The 21,511-nt window shown below is 47.3% G+C and overlaps 1 protein-coding gene across 1 annotated transcript in view; it reads right to left on the bottom strand.

The window, feature by feature from the left end:
- Mical (Molecule interacting with CasL) overlaps nt 1–21,511 on the bottom strand; it is a 72,409-nt gene that overhangs the window by 27,330 nt on the left and 23,568 nt on the right. Inside the window, exons 12-17 of the mRNA XM_077674189.1 lie at nt 20,954–21,150; nt 15,730–17,089; nt 9,620–9,921; nt 5,212–5,432; nt 4,348–4,655; nt 2,741–2,875 (exon numbers count right to left, since the gene is read on the bottom strand). Of these exons, the coding sequence (XP_077530315.1) occupies nt 2,741–2,875; nt 4,348–4,655; nt 5,212–5,432; nt 9,620–9,921; nt 15,730–17,089; nt 20,954–21,150 (2,523 nt within the window). The remainder of the gene's footprint in view (nt 1–2,740; nt 2,876–4,347; nt 4,656–5,211; nt 5,433–9,619; nt 9,922–15,729; nt 17,090–20,953; nt 21,151–21,511) is intronic.

Genomic DNA, 21,511 nt, shown 5'->3' with positions numbered 1-21,511 from the left:
TGCCTTATTTACTGCATCATCAACTTTCCATGTGGCTCTGCACATGACCACGCACTGCCTAGCACTGCGGTCCTTTTCATATGACTACGGAATACTTCGTAGCCATATGGGTTTAGGAGCCGCCGCCTTTCCACATTTGCACAACTTGTGTTGGTCCGTTCCCTCGACGGAAATCAACGTGCGTCAAACAGATGTTCCCGCAACCCGGATTTGGAAGGCAGTGGCAAGCAAAGAGTGTGAAGCAAGCAGCAGAAATTTCTTACATAGTTCAACTGCTGACAAAAGCTATACGTATTTCCAGCAGCACAACTGCTTTGAATAATGGTGGGACTTTGAAAAGACTTTACATCGTTCAAGTTCCCCGCAAGCAATGTTTCTCAGAATTACTATACAGACCAGTGGTGGATACGGTAAAAACGGGGAGGGGGGTCATGGGATTGATAGCCCCTTTCCACCAACCATCTTTCATACTAGCATTGCTAAGTCTACAGTGCATGTTATCCCCCCTAATGAGCATGCCTAATATAGACTCCCCCCCCCCATTCCAATTCTACAACCTTTGCAAAAAGCCACATCAGATACCCCCATTATAACTGCCATTACAACTATCATTGACAGGTGAAGATTTCACCCAACACGCTCACGCAACATCTGTAATTTCTTTTTCTGTTTTTTTTCTTTCATGCCAAGTAGTTCTGAGGCGAGATATCCTCCAAGACAGCCATCAAGCTCTAAGCATGAGTGATTGTTTATTTTCTGTTTTAAATGCGGAGAAAGACAAACAACTGAAATGCAGTGACGGTGACTGCCGGCGACGTAGTAACTGTAAAAATGACACATCAAACGCAACAGCCTCGCCTAACACACAGGCACAAATAGGGCCCGTCAACACTAAGAGCCCCAAAAGCCCATTGGTCATCTAGTGCGCCTAACTCCTTGTTCCCAATCCATTGTAGACCGACAGTCACTCATTTGTACTGAAACACAACACTTCGCCCTATAACACGCACACAAACCTCAGGAATGAACCACATAACGTAAGACATTACCAAGACACTTGTTCCAATATGGTTACAGCTTAGACATTTAATCCAGTTCCCTGCGTCCGGCCAGGTCACAGCCAACTCTAAGCCAATCCCCCTAAGTGTGTAAGGCCCATGAGCCCTGTCAGTCGGTCTTTCTCCACAAAAAGCAAATTAGAGGTTGATAAAGTTACAAAGCGCGGTCAAAAGTGTGATGGGCTCGCAACAGTGGCTGTCACCCGCTACTGTCGCTAGCTATCACAGCGTGCGGGCACTTCACAAGTCCCAAGAAAGTCGCAACAGAGGTTGAAAATCTCCCCAAACCCTGAAGCCATGTTTACCCAACCCCAACTTCCAGATATAGAGGAGGCTTTCCCCAAGCCACTTACAAAGTATAGATCTAGACCTTCAACAAGTTCCATCCATCCATTCTTTCGAAGTCTCTAATTTTCTAATCCTTTCCCAACTCCATAAACAAGATAGGGTTGGGCTACGGACAACCAACTAAACCTGCTCGATTTGGACAGTTTGGAAACAGCTCTTTGTGATTGAGATGAGCTTGTAAAACAAACTTCTGGGGCTGTGAATTAAAGTGCAGCACTATATCATCAGTGCTACTGTTCAAGAATTAAGTTTTTTTTTTGTTTCCCATGTTTTTTTTTTGTTTCCCGTGCTAAGCCTAACACACAACGCATGCACCAGGCGCATGCTCATGGGAGGGGTCATCGTTTAGTGCAGGGCAGGGGCCGATAGGGACACCCGATAGGTAGTTCATGCAAGCTGTAACCAAAGGAAGAACAGGAGAGAGGAGAGAGAGAAAGGAACAAAGTCGTGAATGAACACAGCCATGTACAGAAACACCCCTAAGCAGAGCACAATGACTGAAAAAGAAAAAGAAGAACAAAGGGCAGCAAGCTTAATTGCGAGGCAATTACACTTTTTTTTCTTTTTGTTATTGTTGTTGCTGTCATTCCTTCAACCTAGTGGGGACTCTGAGCTGTGAAATCGCAGAACCTCATTCAGACATTCTTGCATTACCTCAAAAGCACACTCACGCCTTCATATTTTGCTTTCTTTGTGGTTAACCTAAATCGAGTTTTCTTGTAGTACCCACAAAATCTCTGCCTTTCCTAGACATGCAAAATCAGCTAAAACTGGCAACCTGCTCAAACAAAAAATGCTACCACGTACATTTAACATAATTCAGGAACCTTAGCTATGATGCTATCGGGAGCACCTACAGCTCTGATTCGACAGCTCTGATTCGACAGCTCCCATCCAACACCAAACAAAAATTATATGTAGCCATGCATTCTTACTTCATCTAGCTTGATCTTCCTACTTACTTCAAATTTTTGCACTACCACCAAGGTCAGATTACATAGAGTGAAACGTATTCTTATTCTCATAAAAGTGAGCACAGAGACGTGGCCCTACTGTAAACGTGCCAGTTTTGATACGCCTGCAAATGTTTCCTAAAAAGTGACACCCAAGCAGTCAGGATAGTTGACGTTGCAGTGTGAAAAACCTCTGCAAAAACTCGAAAGTGCGAAATTCCTGCCAAAATTTTAAGCATCTACGTCCAGTAGTGCTATTCCTAATGACCAGGATGGTTCCTTATGCATGAATCTTTTACGAAGGATGCATTTGAAACAGCTATTTTTTTAAAACGTTCTTTCGTGGGAAGAACAGAACTAAGACAAGGCTTCTGCACTCACCGTCGGAGATCATTTCGGGAGGACTGTACTCTTCATCGCTATCAACATCGTGACTTGTAGCATCTTCATCACCAGTCTCTGTTTCCGTCTCCTCGTCTTCATCTTCCTCGTCCTCTTCATCATAATCGTCCTCACCTATGCAACAAAAAAGCCCGAAATTGATAGTTTATTTAGCAGTAATGCATTCTACTATATATCTACACGATGCATGCCATGTTGCTTCAAACAAACTGCCACCCACACCAACAAAAGTATGAGCCTTCAAAGAGCAAACGTACCAAATCATTGCAGCTGTTTGCACACCAATAATGTGCAGTTATACACTGTGCTGTGCAGTTATACCGTGCTTACCCAATTCTAACGCGCACTTTTTTTCCCGGAAAAATAGGTCGAAAAATCGCATGCGCGTTAGAAACCGAAACTGCCGAAACAGCAGAAATTTCGCCCCACACATCGCCATGGCCATCTCAAGATGGCGCCAAAGCTTTTAGCAACGATTTTTCGGACGCAGGAAGCATAGAGGCGCCTAGGCTTTTCTATCGGCGTTCACACAAATCGTCAAATCGCTCCACTTGCGCGCTTGATAACAGCAATGGCAGCAGCAGCTCTCATGCGTTCAAAACGAGCAGTTGGCTGAAGCGTGCGCCTCTGGAGAAGCTCGCAGGATGGGCGGGTGAGGCGTGGGCCACGATCCCATCGACCATGGTTGAACGTTCGTTCAGAAGTGTGGCATCGCGAACAAGCTTGACGGCACCAAGGACGAGATGTTGTGGTCAGCAGAGAGCGACAAGGAGTGAGATGAGCGAGATTACTTCGAGAAATAAATCGCCGGTTTCTCTCGCATTCGTTTTTCTTGCTCACAAAGTTCCGTGCACGTTACAATTGGAAGTGCAAGTTTTTCGGGGTTTTTTTTTGCCAGGAAAATCGGGTGCGCTTTAGAATCAGGGGCGCATTAGAATCGGGTAATTAAGGTATGTATAACTGCACAGCATTCTGAAAACTTAAATTTGGGGGTTTAACACGCCGAAGCTACACCTGGGTTATGAGGCGTGCCATAGTGGAGGTCTCTGGAGAGAGGGAACACCTGGAGATCTTTAACATGCACCAAAATCAACACAGAGGTGTTTTTGCTTTTCACCTTCACCATAAAAAAAGCTGCCATGGCCGGGAATCGAACCCACGTCTTTGGGCTCAGCAGGACGTGGGCTCAGCAGGACACCTTAGCTAGTGAGCCACACCGCTACATTTACAACTGTATACATATACAGTGTATATGTATGTAGCGAATCAGAAAATGGGAAATGAGGGGCTCCGTGAAATAAACACAAAGTGTTGACTGCCAACCCTTACTTTGTGTATATGTATAGGTATACATGTTTACATGATAATATGCCAAAGGTATACTATAGCTGCATTTAGAAATGTGGCTTGGCTAGCCACCCCATTAAAATTCTCTCTCTCTCTCTTTCTCTCTCACCCACTCACTCACCCACAAGCACAGTCCCCAATCAACCAAGTTCACGAATACGCCTAACGTCATCATCCTTCACTGTGTGGAAAATGCGCCCTGCAATACCCCAAAGGCCTGTGCAACCAGGCGGACACACCTTCAGTGCTACTCTCCTCCTCCTCCTCTCCACCCTGAGAGTCTTCATCTTCTTCCTCATCATCCCCTCCCTCGGACAACTTGGCAGCGGCAGCGGCGGCAGCAGCAGGGCTGGCCCTCTGTGCGACGCCGTTGCCCATCTCGCGCCCTCCTCCCCCCGTGAGGGGAGCTTCGTCGAGGAGGGGCACAGAGGAGGCGGCGGAGGCGTGCTTGCGCTGCCAGGTCTCGGCCATGTGGCGCGTGTCGTCCAGGTTCAGCGAGTGCTCGATCTCCTCCACAAGGCTCTCCGACTCGGAGCCCTCATCAGAGCTGCAGGTTGGAGCGGACAACACGAGGTCGGCTATCGTTTACCAGGCACGCGACAGTGGTCGTGCGCCAAAATCACCACTGTATTGGTCATAGTTGCCCATACCGTGACAGTGGTCACATTGATTACTGCTGCACAGGGTGTTGGAATTTCAGTTTTGCGCAGCAAAGTTACACCCGGACCTAAGGAGAATGCCTTAGCAGACTACCAATTAATCGTCTACGGGTTAGTTCCTTTACACCTGCTATGGGGTATAGAACAACTTTAGAAACTGGAATTTATGCTGCTTTCACACGTGCAGCCAAACTGTTTGTCAATTTTCCCTCTCAATCTAGGAGTATTTTTCCCTCATGCTTGCTACCCTATCAACGTTGCCACATCTCTTGCTATCTCTCAACTGATAAACAAGCTGAATCAACACAACTGAAGACAGTGCGCAACCCTGCGGCACACCTGTAGTAGCAGAATAAAAAACATTGCAGCCAGTGCACAACCCTCCAGCACACTGTAGTAATAGAATAAAAAGCATTGCAGCCAGTGCGCAACCCTGCGGCACACCTGTAGTCCGAGTACTCGTCGTCGCTGGTGGGCACCTCGATGGCCCCCAGGTTCTTCTGGGCCAGCTCCTCTTCCTCCAGCTCGCTCGTCAGCAGCTCGTCCTCTGAGAGCAGCTCCAGCGTGTTCTCAAACTCCACCCTCTCTGGCGTGCTCTCAACGTCCACCAGGGTGGCTGCCATCTCCTCCGCCGAGAGCTGCCGCGGGGTCTTGTACGTCTTGGGCTGCGAAAGCAACGCAAGGCCCTGTCACCACGTCCCTGACTTCCTGTGCTGTACCGTATTTACTCGCGTAATCCTCGCACCCCTAATGTGAGCCACCAAAACTTGAATTTTTTGGTTCCTCGCATAATCCTCGCACCCCCAACTTTGCAGCGGCGAAAGTTGCCTGCTCGCGAAACCCGCATGGTGCACGCGCTCTCCAACGCGCGCCCTCCCCCGCCGCCTCTCCGTTCGGCGGAGAGCGCTGTGTATCCAAGGCCATCCAGGCGCCCTAACAACCTGCATGGCTACTCCCTAACAGGAGCCCCAACACGCTACTCACACTGTCCTTGAGCCGGTTTCGCGCATGTTTCGCGCGCGCGCAACTAGACGGTGTTCGCGCAGCCCGCTGTCGTGTCGTCGTGTCGCCGTCGTGGTCCCGCCGTTGAGCGGCAGCAGTCAGTGAGTCACTCGCGTCAGTGGTGGATAGCTCGCTGCCGTTTTGAGAACTTTTTGATCTCATTGTTTTGTGCTTGGTGCCGCTTCGCCATGGGGAGGAACGCCAGCTACACTGCCGCTTTCAATTGAGTACGCGATCGAACACGGCAACCGTGCCGCAGGCAGGCGCTTCGGCGTCACCGACTTCAACGTGCGTTACTGGAGTAGGGCACGCACATACGACGACGAGATAAGGCGCGCGCCAGAAAGCAAAGGCGGCAATTTCATGATTGCTGATCGACGGGAGACTGTTTACGTTGTAAATAATAAAATATAAAGAAATAGCTGCTGTTGGCAACACTGAGCCTACCTATACAAAACGACCGCTACATTTAGCGGGATTGGCATAAGGCAAATTGGCAACATTGTGCACCGGAATTTTTTTTTCCCCGCGTAATTCTCGCACCCCTAACTTTGCATTGACTTTTCCGAAAAAAAAGTGCGAGGATTATGCGAGTAAATACGGTATTTGCTTTGTGTTTTACCTCAACGACAAATATTTTCACATACAGAACCCCAGGAGTTTAAATACTTCAGCTGTATAGGACAGAGTTCAACTGGAAGGCAATTCTCATTGATTGATTGTAGTGTTTAACGCGCCAACGCAACGCAGGTGATGAGGCGCGCAGTAGTGGAGGGCTCCGGATTAATTTTGACCACCTGGGGTCTTTAACGTGCGCCGAAATCTCGTACACACGGGCGGTTTTGCTTTTCACCTCCATCAGAAAAGCGGCCGCCGCGGCCAGGAATCCAAGGAAGGCAATTCTCTTCAAACATTTTTTTTTTCTATTGTAGCTGACAGCACTGAGTATTATAAAATTTCCTCAGGCACTTACGTCTGCTTATGTTGTGTCAAGGTGAAAGCTTATTGATCTTAAAGGCTTCTTTACCGCAACATCGGGTTTGCGCCTTCCTTCTTTTTCATTATCTTTTGACAGGAATTGCTCTGCCGGGCAGACTGGCCTTAATTTACACAGCAGCTTCCCCACAGTCATAGATCTTTTCTGCGTGCACATGTTGCGCCACTTTTCCCATTTGATGAGACACCTAAGGCTTTCTCCATAATACTGAGCAATAGCTGCCAGGTAAGCTAGATTTAACATTGACCATCACCTAAGAGAAGCCTCTATCAGCAATGATTTCCTTTGTGGTATGTGCATATTTGTTAAGACCGTGGTGCTGTCACTTCTGCTGGCCTTCACGATTGTAGAGTAGAACACCCTTAGTTTTAACTGGCTTGGTTCCAATTGTTCGATTACTCAAAGTGTAACAATCCCTTCATAGTCACGCTCTAAAAAAGTACCGGGTATAGTATGAACACAATTTTACTTGAATTGCATTTGAACTAAGCGGATTGTGATGTATTACAAATCATCACTGCAAATTGCAAGCGAGCAGTTAAAGTCACATACATTATCGAGCTAACTGCAATAATGTGACAACCATATGACAAAGTTGCACCACAGCAAGATGGCTATTCATGGTGTATGAAAACCAGCCAAGTTTTTGTGTACTTTTTTCCTCAGATTTTCTATCAAAATGAGAAAAATTACACATTGGTACAATGACTCCAAAGCAAGAGACGAAGCAAACATTGGAATATGTTTGATTTACTGTTCTGAGTTTTCTCTACTGATAGTTTTCTGTGCAGAGGAGTATTTTTCACAGAACTGTACAGCTGAGAACAATAAGACTCCTCCATAGATTTTATTTACATACAGTACAAAGGAACAAGTGACAAAAGAAATGGCTTCTGTATCACCACGAGACATATCATCTTAGAGGCAGAGCTAAAAGTTGAGCCCTTTGAAGTAGTCAGCAATAAACCGTTTACAAAAAATTGTGTGCACAAAAGACAATCCCGCCAAAGTACTAGAGCATATTATTTTCAAGCACATCGCCGTTCACCTAGAACGCAATAATACGCTTGACAACCGACAGCATGGCTTCCGCAAGAACTTTTCCACGGTAACACAGCTGCTGAAAACCCTTCATGACCTCGCATCAGCCATAGACAGGCAATGGCAAGTTGATATCATATACCTCGATTTTGAAAAGGCATTTGATCGTGTTTCGCATCCCAAACTTCTTTTGAAATTAAAACCCTTTCTACAAAACGATTCATTACTTTCGTGGTTAGCAGCATATCTCTCACATCGGGAACAAGGCGTTTATATTGACGACGTAACTTCCAAATCTGCAGTAGTTCAATCTGGAGTCCCTCAAGGATCCGTGTTAGGGCCTCTTTTTTTTCTAGTTTTCATTAACGATATCGCTAGCAACATACCAATAAAAGTTAAGTTATTTGCCGATGATTGTGTGCTATACCATGAAATCGAATCTGCTAACGATCAAGAAATTTTGAACATGTCACTGAACAATATACAGGAATGGTGCCTGAAGTGGCAAATGTCTATTAATCTAAAAAAAACTGTTTCAATGACTATAACCCGTAAAAAACATCCACTGAATTTTCGATATCATGTCGGTAATTGCTATTTAGACGCAGTGTCCAGTTACAAATATTTAGGTGTTGTTTTTACTTCTGATTTACGGTGGAATGAGCATACGACATATAGTATCACAAATAAGGCAATGAAAAAGCTCGGATATTTAAGACGAACATTGGGAAATTCAACGAAGGAAGTGAAATTACTAGCCTACAAAACATACATTAGACCCGTACTAGAATATGCCGCGCCGGTATGGGACCCATACACGCGAATGAACATCGACAAACTAGAAAGAGTACAGAGAAAAGCCGTCAGATTTATTTTTAATTCTTATAGCTGGCGCGTATCCCCATCGAGTCTCCTTCAGGCCGCAAACTTAGAAAAATTAGAAACGCGACGTCACCGGGACAGGCTAAAGTTGCTCTATTTAATATACCATGATAAACTTGGCATAGACAAAGCAAACTACCTCACAATGACCCATCGCCGCCCGACGCGTTCATATCACACGAAAAAAGCTACAGATTTTTCTTGTCGCACAGACGTATTTAAACATTCCTTCTTTCCTCAAACAGTCGCTAGTTGGAATTCCCTACCTCAGAGTACGGTCGAATGCCCTGCTGTGGATATATTCATGGAAAACCTCTCTATTTAAGTAGCTGTCTCATTGTTCTCGTCTAACTTCTTCCTTAAGGGTATATTTAATACTGCTGTGTGCTAATCGCTCCTTCTGACTTTCATGTTCTCTGTGACGTAGTGGTTTCTTATCTGTAAACGGTGCCTTTCAAAACAGTTGTGCGCGTACGTATCGTGTTCTCTCTTGTGTAAACATTGTTGTCATTTTTTTTTTTCTTTCTCGTTTTTTTGTTGTTCTTTTTCTCCCTCAGCGATGTGTAAACGTTTTTCTCCGAGTACATTTTCCTTTTTTTAAGTTATTCCTTGTATAGCAATTTCCGTCATCATGCCGTGTTTTTCTAATTGCAAATAGTTATCAGCTCACTCTTCTGCAGTGGCGTGCTAAGTGTCATGCGCATAACATTTCTGTGCAGGTATGCGCTTTCTCTGATGTGTTTTCTTTTGTTTTTTGACAAATGTTGTCAATGAGCGTCGCGTTATTTTTTTCTGTGTTGCATTAATATGTACCGAGTTAAATATTGCATCCTTGTGAATGTAAACATGTAATCCCCCCCTGCCCAAGGCCTGGCTCTCAGGCTGGCAGTATTCAATAAATAAATTAATAAATAAGGCCCCAAAGCCCACCTGAAAGGTCCCGATGCCCGCATCGGTTCCTGCCGGAGATGTCCGGATTTCCTCCACCACCTTGGTGGGGTCCTCCATGCCCTCCCCGGCTCCGCCGTGGGGTGGAGATGGACTGCGCCTCCGTTGGAGCACACTGCCACCAGTGGAGTCCGTCTCCGTCCCGGCTGCCGCCGCCGGCTTGGCGGGCATGAGCGACGGTGGCTCGGGGTTGGCCGACAGGAAGGCCTGCTTGCGCTTCATCATCTCCTGCCACCGCTGGCTTGGACGCTCCATGCGGAAGTGTGCCGTGCAGTAGAACTTGCCTGCGGGTGCACGGGACACATGGTCAGGCCTTGGGTATACTTGGGTACAACTTGAGAACGACGACATGATGATGATGATTGATAGTGATGATGATTTGTAGCAGGGTGATGTGTCATCTTACAAAAAAAAAAAGAAAAACTAATATACCTATGTTTTATACTCTTCATTTAATACTAGCTTTCAAGGCAAGCACAAAAAACTTATTAGGCGCAAAATACTTATTTTTTCTGTAACAGGTGGCAGCTGTCCTGGGCAATTACTCCCCCCCCCCCCCCCCTGCTTTTCGTCCACCAGCATTCTAATCTTCTCTTTATTGCCTTGACAGCCTTGAAGTTAACTCCCTCTGTGCTACCCTTAAATCCTAGGGCTTCTGGAAGCTGAATATTTCCCTTGCGTAGATTTGGATGGATACCCTCGCATTCTAACCTTATGTGCCGCATAGTTTGTTTTTTTTCCACAGACAACACATACCCCGTCATTTTGTGTATACTTCCCCGGAAAGCTCTTAGTTCGCAAGCAACCTGTTCAAGCCTGAAAAAGCAAAGCCCTGCCCTGGGAATTATCGTAGAAATTTTCCTTCCTGATGTCCAATTTCTCAGCCCAAAAGTTACCCCTGTGTCTTAGCATTGCAGCCGGCTGCTCCTCCGCGCAGTGTGAAGAGTGCACTACTGTGAGTATATTTTGAACGTGATGCGAGTAGTTTCCGTGATTTTTTTCTGACTTATCTGCTTGTAAATTACTGCAGCGACGACAAACAAACAAACAACATGAGAAGAGACGATGTCGCACATTAAGCGCAATCTCCTTTCAAAACGCATGCACATGCCGACATCTGGGTCCGTGGCTTCGGCAGAATGGTACACTACATAAGCTAGTGCCGTTTTCAACTTGTACGACATTATAGCGCATTTCGTTTCCTAATACCAGAAACGAGGCCCTTATACGAGGGTCGTTTGATAAGCTTGGTACATTTCTACAAGCCATTACTGTACTCTCACTCAGCATGATTGTACCATCGTATGCAATGGTGCATTGGTAAGGAATCAGTTGTCAGACGAAGCTTCCCTGACGCTTCTTCTGCTGGCAAAACAACAAAAAACCCTGTCTTTGTTCTTCATGGAAATACTATAATGCAGCTACCATACACAAAAGGGCCCTGTTGGAAATGCCTATGTGCAAGTTTACGGGGCATCTTCATCTCTCTCGTCCTCTATCCACGCTCTTTCCTCCCCTTTCCCTTCCCACACACAGAATAGCTGGCCAGATATACTACCATCAGGCTGACCTTTCTGTGTTTTTTCATTTCAATAAAATTCCTCTCTCTCTCTCTCTCTCTCCAGCAAACTTCGCGCAAGAAGTGACAGAGCTTCATGTAAAAAGAAAGATCTTCAGCATGAAGCCAAAGTCGAGAAAGGATCTCAACGATGGAATGAACAAAAATGCCAAAAGTAAAAAAAAAAAGTGAATTTCTACACAACTGCTAAGTGAAAAATGCCCCTATGTTCTTAGTCCTGCGTGCCCATTACTTTAAAAAATAACCTGCCCATTGCTCCTTGCGTGATACTGGCTTCTCCTTATTCACAGAACCCTTTGCATTCTTCTTACGGACTTTCGGACTTTGAGAGGGAGCTCTGAGCAGCTCTGACTCCAAGGATCAGTGCCTGCTAGTGTTGAGGGCTAAAATATCTCAAGCGGTCTTGGGCTGAGGACTCCTTGCCATTGCTTTTCGCAATAAACATGTTCTCTCTCTCCCTCTCTCCTCCTTTACGAAAGCTGTATGAGCACCAGCACCGTGAGACACGACACCAGGAGGTGCACTACCCATTTTCCGGTAAAAAGCCTGTGTTTCCAGCCCAGGAAACCACGCGCTTGTGCCAACTATTATGCAAGCAGCACCCAGGGTTCACAAGATTCGTTTTTCTGGTCTTCCGCTTCACGAAATGCTAGACACAGCCAGAGAACACTTCTCGTTACAATATTCCGACGTGGCCATGGAAGGAATACATTTACCAACCATACAAGGTGTCTTTGCGAGTACAGACAGGAAAGCAGCAGCAGCTAAGGCGGCTACAAGGCCCTAGGAGCATCCAACACTCCGAGCATCCACATCATCCTTTCTAAGACTAACAGCTTAGTGTAGTGGCGCATGCCCGTAGAGGAGGGGTTGGCCTCAGTTAATTAGGTGCCTAATCTCAGCTCCATTGTCCAGTTTGTAGACAAAGAAGCAAGAGCCTGTGACAGTATCCCAGCAGAGCAAAAAACATATAATACCAGCATGGTTTATTCGTTTGCATTGGTAGCTGGGTAGCTAAGATGCAGGTCCAGACTGATCGGTGCGTCCTACGCAAGCAGTTATAGCTAAGTTGGAGATTAAATTTAGCACCACCTGACAACAAGCACCGTCCCTTCTCGGCTATTCGTTCGGCCACTGACTGTTATAGGTGATGGAAGAGTGAGTAGGTCACTATGCATAAACCCGGTCGTGACCATAGGGAAAATGGAAGAAGTCTCATGGGTAAAGTGGTCATAGTTTGGGTACCTTCCCCAACCAAACAATATTCTGAATGTGAAGCACAGTATGGAAGATGATGGCACCCAGATTGCCGGGATAGATGCAACTGTGTTCATGGATTAGTCTCTTGCGGATCATTGTGATTGGTACCATTGTGATTATTATCTTGTCATTATCGGAACCTTGTGATTGGTATGACTGCGTGCCCAGTGCCCACTTCCTGTAACAGCCTGACCAAGGCTAACTGCACTGATGAACAAAAGAAGGAGCAGGACCCACTTTTGCAACATACCCTTGTGGGGGATTGGCCAAGAATTAATAAAGCTCCCTGCACCGCATTACGAATGCCGGCCGCCTCTGGTCCAAACTATTGCAGCACGAACTGAACAAACCACGTCATGTCTAGTTTAGAGACATCCACATTTACGTCACCAGCAAGTATCACCCGAGTGTGTCGATTGATTGATTGTAGGGTTTAACGCGCCAACGCAATGCAGGCGATGAGGCGCACCGTAGTGGAGGGCTCTGAATTAATTTTGACCACCTGGGGATCTTTAACGCGCGCCGAAATCTCGTACACACGGGCGTTTTTGGGAGTGTGTTGGTCCAATTCCACACAAAAGTTCTCAATGTCAGCTTTGGGCGTGCTGGGATATGTATGCAATGAACATTATTTGTCTTTTGTCCGCACACCAGAAACATCCCCACAGGCGTCATTGTTCTCTCTTTTTGGAAAATAATTCGGAGTCGAGGTTCTGTGATGTTTTCTTGCGGCTTCAATGGCCATACAATTCCGCAATTTTTTTTCTTCTTTTGCCCCATCTTGTCTCAAGAAAGTGGGAAGCTGCGTAGCAAGGCTACGTGCTCGCTAGCTTGCAAGGTGCCAACAAGGATTACCAGTTGCCCAGCACAACTCATGAAAGTCACACACAAAAAAAGTGGACACAATCAGCTCGAAGGGGAAAGTCCTATCTGAAAGGAGGAACTGGAAGCTTGATAAGGTGGATGGCACTTCCAAACGTGCAGGAGCAAATAATGTTTTGATGGTCCATCAGAGTCAGCCTTGTCCCTATCTTATTTCTCACCCTTTCTGAGAATTGCCACCAAAGATTTGCCCTTCCAAGTCCTAGGAATGTAACTGACTCAAGCTGGATAAATGCAGAGGATTTTTTTTTTTTTTTTCAAGTTGAGAGCATTAAAAGCAGTGATGAACACAGTGTGATGTCAACCCTACCACTTCCAGTAGCATCGACGAGAATTGTGGACACTGGAATTGTGGAAGGTATCACAAACGAGGGCTGTTCCTCTAGCGTTACCTGGTGCCATGACCGTGAAAGATGCAACTCTGCTTTCAAAACCTGCCCGAGGCCCAAAATCTCTATGAAGGGCAGTCACTGCCTAGGTATGTATGGTAACAGATACTTTTATTGCATTTCACAATAAAACTGTGCTTCAAGGACACCAGTGGCCCTGTTTCTACGTGTCGGTTAATTTGCACAGGCTCAACCCATTTGTCATAAAATTAATATTTTACACTCCAGCATTCAGGTGCAAGGTCTCTCCATAATAATAATATTTGTGGATTATTTCCCAACTCTCTGCAATTATCATCCTGCAGTTGTATCCCCAAATGCTGTAGTGCTGTAATAAATGAGTAGCTTCACACCGGCTGTTGGCATGCACGAAAGAGTGCACATAGTTGAAGTGCAGGTGCTACTGTTATAATCATGTAATGAGGCACGCTGAATGTCAAATTTTCATGCCGACATGCCAGCTGACTCTGTCAGTGCTGCATGCAGCCTCAGCATATTCAATTTGGGAGAGTGGTAGAAACTCCAAGGTGTCGCGTAGATGCTCTTTTAGTGTGTGCAGGATGTCATTGTTAGTACCATGGAGTGCCTCCAATAAGTGCAAGCTTTAAGTTGCGAAAACAATTACATGTCAGCTATTACATGCAGTGCAGCCACAGCCTAAGGCAAGCATTTCATGGTCTACAGCATGGTTTCTCAAAGTGGGATCCGTGGAACCTAGGAGTTCCGCAGGCCCAGTCTCGGGGTTCCGCAAGCCACAGATAAATTTTTCCTGGTTCCGCACTCGCCAAGTAACTTAGGTGGCAAACTTAGGTGGCGAACCGTAGGTGCAATCAATCTAAGGAACCTCCATTACTCATGCCCGCGCGTCAGTAAGCACATCTCAGTGCATAACAGAAAGGTGCGAACTGCGCAATAAATCCCACCAGCAGCTTGTAACCAGCCAGACTCCGAAAACGGGCCGCGTGGTTAAACTATTGCACTTGAATCTCGGCCTTATATTACCCCCCTGCGCATTTCTTCTGTTTGGAGTGTGGGAATTGCAAAGCTCCGCCATCTTTCCTATCCCTCTCAGCCCGCCACGGAGGCGAGAGGGGTGGTACCTCTCTCTCCGCGGTCGCGCGCTTCCCCCTCCGGGAGGATGTCCGTGAGAGCGGGGGGCGCTGCCGAACCCCTCACGTGACAGGTTTTGCCCGGAAGTTCCGGCGGCCTGGTCCGGGACGGGCGACAAAGGGAGAGTTTTTGGATACGAACCATCGTCGGGAGCGGCCGTAAGTACGACTCGCTCCTTTTTTTGGCCTTCCTTTGTCCGCCCTCGCGCCTGTCTCTCCCGTCCTGGCTAAGGTGGTCTTGGCGGTGTAGACCGACGCGCCCGACGTCCCCTTGATTGCATTGCAATAAACGTCGGAGTGGGCGAATTCTGTGTCCTGTGTTCCTTGCTGTTCGCTGCCGCTACGCCAAGTTGGCGATCCGTGGCGGTGTTCAGCGGAGCTAGCCTTGCGGCCGAATCTCGAGGATCGAGCTTGGCCGCCGTAAGAACCCTGGTCCCCACAGGAGATAGGTGCCGCTAGCATACACACTCACGTAAGGTCGACATTCACGTGCAAGAAATTCAAAAGCAAGCAAGCTTGCTTGCTTTTGAATTTCTTGCACGTGAATGTAGCGTGAACGGAATGAAAAATGACGGTGGGGGGGAAGGGGGGGGTTCCTTGGCACTTAACGGAGCTTAGCAGGGTTCCCTGGGACCAACATGTTTGAGAACCCCTGGTCTACCTTATACCAGTGCCGTCCTGTGGCACTCTGATGAACAAGAAGAAAAAAAATTCAAGTTTTGGGGTTTAATGTACCGAAGCTACACCAGGGCTTTGAAATGCGCTATAATGAAGGGCTCTGGATTGATAATTTTGACAACATGGTGCCCTTTAGCAGCCTGCTGAACAAGTCACACCCAAAATATGTACACACATGCACATAAAAAGGCTCACCCTTGAAGGCAGTGGTGCTATCGTAGGCGTAGTTTCCCAGTCGTAGACTGCACTGGCAAAACTCACACCGGAAGCAGTTCCGGTGGAAGAACAGCCCTTCCGCGCTCAACCTCTCCATGAGGTACACCCGCTTGTGGCAGAAGCAGCACGTCTCACTCACAGAACCACCAACACCGACACCCTCCGTCAACTTGGTTGTCACCGGCGTCACAACTGGCTGCTGCGCCGCCGGCAACTGCTTGGCCACAGGCGTAGTGGCCGGTTGCGCAGCTGCTGGCCTGTTTGGTGGGGGTGTCGTTGAACCGTCCATTGAGTCGCTCCGGTACAAGACCACGGGTGGCGGCGGAGGAGGCCGCTTCTCCCTCAGCCCCGTCTGCGAGTCCAGGACGTTTGCGATGTAGTCCGCCATGGCCGCAACACGGTTCGCTCCCCGTTTCCCGACGTCCAGCGATCCTTCCTTCAACTGCCGGTCGAGCCGCTGCAACCTCTCATCGAGGTTGGTGAAGCGGGCCCGATCGCTGTCCGTCTCCTTCCCGTCTGCCTTGAGCCGCGCGTCCATGACGCTCCGCTTGTTCTCAAAGATGTCCTTCAGTATCTGCGGCTTCTCTGGCTCCGGCTTCGGCTCCTTCTGGCGCTTCTGCTGCTGCTTGAGCCGCTCCTCCAGCATCTTGACGTTCCACTCGTCCTTCCCGATGCGCCCCACCTTGGGCTCCCGCTTCTTCACCGGCACCGGCTTGCCGATGGAGTTGAGCTGCTCCTGCAGCTGCTCCACTGCGGTGCGCGGTATCCGACCGGTCACCGAACTGCTCTCGTCCTCCGTCGCGGAAGACACGTGGCCGCTCCGCCGCCCACGACTACCCCGAGACGACGGTCGGTACGCCTCCCCGAGCTGTTCTTGAAGTGCTTGCATGCGCTTGCCGAACGACTCCTTGTCCATTGCGGACAGGATCCGGTGGTACTGGTTCAGTGTCGCAGCGTCGCCACCGGCAACAATTTCAGCAACCCGGTCGCGCGACCGCCGACTCCTGGTGATGGAGACGCGGTTCCGACGTTCCCGGCCCTCGCTGCGGTCTTTAGCCGGATCGTGCTCAGCCGACTTGCGTTTGCTGGGCGGCCGATGGTGACCACTGGCGAGCTTGGCCAGAAGGTTGAGGGGTGCGGTCGGCGGAGGCTGGTTCTCCTCGATGAGCTTGCTGACCTTGTAGGCGGGGCGGCCCTGGGGGATTTCGCGCCGGAACGTCTCGTAGATCTGGGAGATGTACGAGACCATGGTCAGCTTGTCCGGCACGGCACAGTCGGCCATCTCCTGACCGGTCATGACCGGCGGAATGCTGTACTCCCGCTCCAGGATGTCGAAGGCCTGAAACAAACAAACAAAAAAGTTTTTCTGAAGTTCCGAAACTTCCTTCACCTGTAAAGGTTTTTCTGATGACCCCATAAACTTCAGCAGAACCGCCAATGGTATGTTCCAAGTGTTTGTTTTTCTGGCACTTAAATTGTAAAAGTGCAAACACTAAACATTTCAGTTAAAGACAAGCCCAGACAAATGGAATCCCAGATACACACTGGTTCCCCGATTAAGGGGAGACACTGGTATTAAAATGAACTTTTTTATTAGTAATAATGAAAATTACTCTGCACACAGTTCTGCCTCCCTCATTTTCACAATGGATTAGGTTTCAAGTGGCATAGTTATTTTCGGATTATAAAGAAAACACTGATGCCTAATTAGGTCATTTCTTAAAGGCCGTTAAGGGGCTTTATAGCCAAAACTCATAACATTTATTTTTAATAAATGGTATGAATTTGTAGCTTAATACCAGTCATGCATGCTGATGCTATTTGTATTTCTGTAAACATAGTTTATTGAATAAAATTAACCTAATTATGCCAAGTGAAGGGCTCAGAAAACTTAATGAGGTCATAGAATATTGCTCATAACATTTATTTCAGGCACACTGGGCCAATAAAAATAGCATCAGCATGCAGTTCATTACATCCCAAATTCAATGGCATAACGTGCATTGAAATCCTCTGAAAAAAAAAAAAGAACAAAAAACCTGGACACGCCTGTAAGGCTAGGCACATATACAAAAAAAAAAGTGAAGCTGAGAAAATCGCAGTTGAAGTTTTACTACAAGTGACAGTTTCATCTATTGAGCATGTGAAAAAAAAATGCTTTAGCATGTAGCTCGCTTCTCACTCAACCCCAGCATGCCAAGTTTTCTGAAATCAGTTGATGGCAAAATTATGAACTCCTCTGTCTACAGATGGCACTTTGCAGAAAGACTGAACAAAAGCAACGCCATCGAAGTCGCTTCAATTTTTATGATGCTGTTGGCAACGCGCTGTCACTTGTTGACGACCAGCGCAGAGGTGCCGATCGTGCACCACAGCTGTAAACGCTTATTTTGTTATGTTACTGCTTAATCTTTTGCAAGCAAATTGGCTCCAGCGCGATTTGCGTCATGCGAAATTATTTGAAATCAAGAAACCGGTAACGGAATGCATAACACCGTTTTTTGGCGTGCATGAGCTTGGCTGGGTGGGATAACCATGTTTTCGATTTAATCTACTCATATATCGCGTCACCACCACACAATGTGCGCAGTACGAACATTTACAATTTTTAAATCGCTCATAAGGCAACCTGCCGATGAGGAAGCGCGCGTCGGGATGCAAGCCGACTCGCCGCGGCATTGACGATAACAGAATGAATACGCTTCCCTTGCACAGGTATTTATACCCCCCCAACCACCCCAGGAGGATTTCGACACCCCTCAAAATCCAAATTCTGGATAAACCTTTGCCCTAATGCTGTAGGCAAGCGGCCTCCTCCACTTCATCATCTTTTCTTTCTATTCGCTGCTTATCTAAAGATAGACGCACCCTACTGCAGCCTCAGGCGTAACCACATCGCAAACACTACTGTCTCAGCAGCCCGCGGATGTGCTAAGCCTACTTCGTCCCGGCATGTTTTTCGCGATATGTTGCTGCCAGACATGCAGAAAAATGTATTCCAAGCAATTTCAAATACTTCTTATTCTTCCTTTCGGTTAGCGATAGACATGTTTGCTGTATTTTTACGCCATGCGGGGCTTTTGCCGGTTCTCGCATGAACAAGTGTTGCATTGTGATGAGAGTGCCGAGCAGACGACCCACAACGCCCAGCCAATCAGATTGCGCCGTCGCGGTCACGTGCAGTCAGTAGCCAATTGGGTTGCACGTTTTGGCTTTTTTTTTTTTTGCCAGGCTTTACTCGCAACCAATGGATGAAACGAAGTTGTTCTGGCAGGGAACTGAAAACGAAAAGACACACTTTCAAATGAGAGTGACCGAAACTGACGCCATAGCACGTGTAGAACCAGAGCGGCGAGTCGACGAAAAAATGCCATGTTCGCGTCGAACATCATCGATTTTAGCAGTAGTGGGTGATGCAAACTGATATTATGGCTCCAATACGATACTCCTTGGTCTGGATATTTGGCTGGCCGGAAGAAAAATAGCTCTACTTTCCGAAAATGGAGATTTAAAAAAAATCGACTTTTTTGTCTAATTTTGGGATTCTCAACATCCCCATTCTTATAATTATTCGCCGCAGTCCTGGCAAACTCTTCGTAGAAACAATAGATTAAATACCCTCCTTATGCAACAGGAGCACATACAGACTGCTTCATACAACTTAATAGAATGGCACTTTAAAAAAAATTTAGGGAAGCTTGCGCTCACGTGCAAGACTTGAATAGCGAAGCTGTGGTAGGTAATCACTGACGGACACAAAGCTGAGTTTTAGTATCGTGGTGTCGTGGTTGACGTCGGCGGCATGCCATTTCAATGACCCTATGTTGAGTAAGGCCGGAGTGAGCTCGTCGTTTCGGTAGGCGTGTTCGTACGCCACTCTGCAAGGGCGACTTATCGTCTCTAATGAATGCTTTGCACTCTGAGCCTCTCGAAAAGCGGCCTCTTCCTCAGCCGGGCGAACTATCCACGTGGAGGGAATGATCACCAACAGCAGCTTCGACATTCAAGTTGTGGCTCTTCTACAGTACAGAGCGCATGTGCATGATGACACGAAGACGAACGAATGATAGGCGTACGCTATGACGCGTCTTCCTCGTTCTGAAAAAGTTTTGCCACGATATGGCGAACGCTAGAGTGTTTTTGTGGACAATATCGGCCAATCTCCCTCAGTGGGTATGCTTGACTAGACGAACGTGCGCTCGAGGCACGCGGCCAAGGCTGGAGTTCTTTTTGGCCAATATTGGCCTATCCCCCTAAATAGGTATGCATAGCCTGACAAACGCGCTCGAGGTACGCGTGCACGAGTGCTCGGCCTTTTCTCGGGGAGTTTTTGGCGCGCACGAACCCCGAACTTACGGCCAGTAACAACAGCTCCGCTGTTAATAAGCTCCCAGCCCACCTGACATGCCAGACCAAGCGCTAAACTGGTATTTGCCCATGCCCTGATCAAACAGCCCAACCACGCAGCATTTCCACACGGTTCCAAGAAAGTCATAGCTGTGAATGTAGTGTAATACACCTGCCACACGGAAGATCTAATGACATTTAGAGCAAATGTCATCGCTCGAAAAATCATTAATTGGGCACTACACAAGAATACCGAATGACATTTGAGGCGAACGACATTTAGCGGCTAACTGAGGTTCGGGAGCTCATTCAGCAGCCAAGTGAGTTTAGCCTCGACAGCAGTGGCGCGTCACTAGAGCAGAAAGTTCAGTAATAAACCAAAGAGTACTGGTTCTAAAAACTTTTAGTAAACAAATTTTCTCCTTCATGTTGTTTTGTTGTTTTTCAAATAGAAAAAAAAAACAAGTACTAACCAAAAAGAACTCGTCCCCAGTGCGCGCTACCCTAATGTGGATTTTTTGCGGACTTGTCTTGGCTTGTGATATCTACTATGTCATTTAAAATGGTGGTTTTTTAATTTTTATTTTAACAAAATAATCCTTTGTTATTTATTAAAAAAACACTATGTATGAAAACATTTTAGATGCACTTGAAATATAATTTCGCGGTTTTGCGAGCTCGCTAATCGTCACCGCTATCACTATCAAATGAGTTGTTTCACCGTGTAGACCCGCACGGTCAATATGAATGCCATCAACAGCTAATGTCATTCACTTTGAACGACTTTAGATTTGCCGTGTGACAGGGGTATAACACTTTCTCCCCCATCAAGCATAAATGCAATGCTACCGCTCACCTGCTGGTTGTTGGCGGCCACGTCGGCAGCCGAGAGCTCGTCCAGGTCGATGAGGTCCGGCCGGTACCGGTGCAAGATGGCGCACAGGGCGAGGCCGTTCTTCCATGAAGAGGTCATGTTCTCGATCTTGATCTTGCTGTACAGAGCCACCTGCCTCTGGCACCACGAAAGCAGGGCGTCCGGGTGGATGATGGACTCTGCACCAGGGGGTTATTTTTAGGTGCCAGAGGTCACCAAACTCCGGCAGAGACTGGCAGCTCGTAAAACTTCCCCATCCCTTCCCAACGAAAGTTGAGGGAAGTGCAAAAGCTTTCTCACATCAAAAGTGTGTCGAAACCTTCGCTAAAAGTGCCCCCAATTGATCGCCAATCCTTCAGAGACCTACATCGCAAACGAAGAACTAACCCATGCAACGATTTTTTGCGCACTAAGTAAATGAATCTACGAATGCCGGTACATGGTTCACGAGATAAAAGTATAGCTTGTATTCACTGGCGAGGTACGCATGAAGGCAACGATGTCAGTGCGCCATCACTGATTACATCGGGCTCCGCGAGT

The sequence above is a fragment of the Haemaphysalis longicornis genome, unplaced genomic scaffold (genome assembly GCF_048455015.1).
Source record: "Haemaphysalis longicornis isolate Haplotype H1 unplaced genomic scaffold, Haemaphysalis longicornis Haplotype H1 scaffold_6, whole genome shotgun sequence".
In the NCBI taxonomy this organism is placed as follows: Eukaryota; Metazoa; Arthropoda; class Arachnida; order Ixodida; family Ixodidae; genus Haemaphysalis; species Haemaphysalis longicornis.
This window is presented reverse-complemented; position numbering and strand designations above follow the sequence as displayed.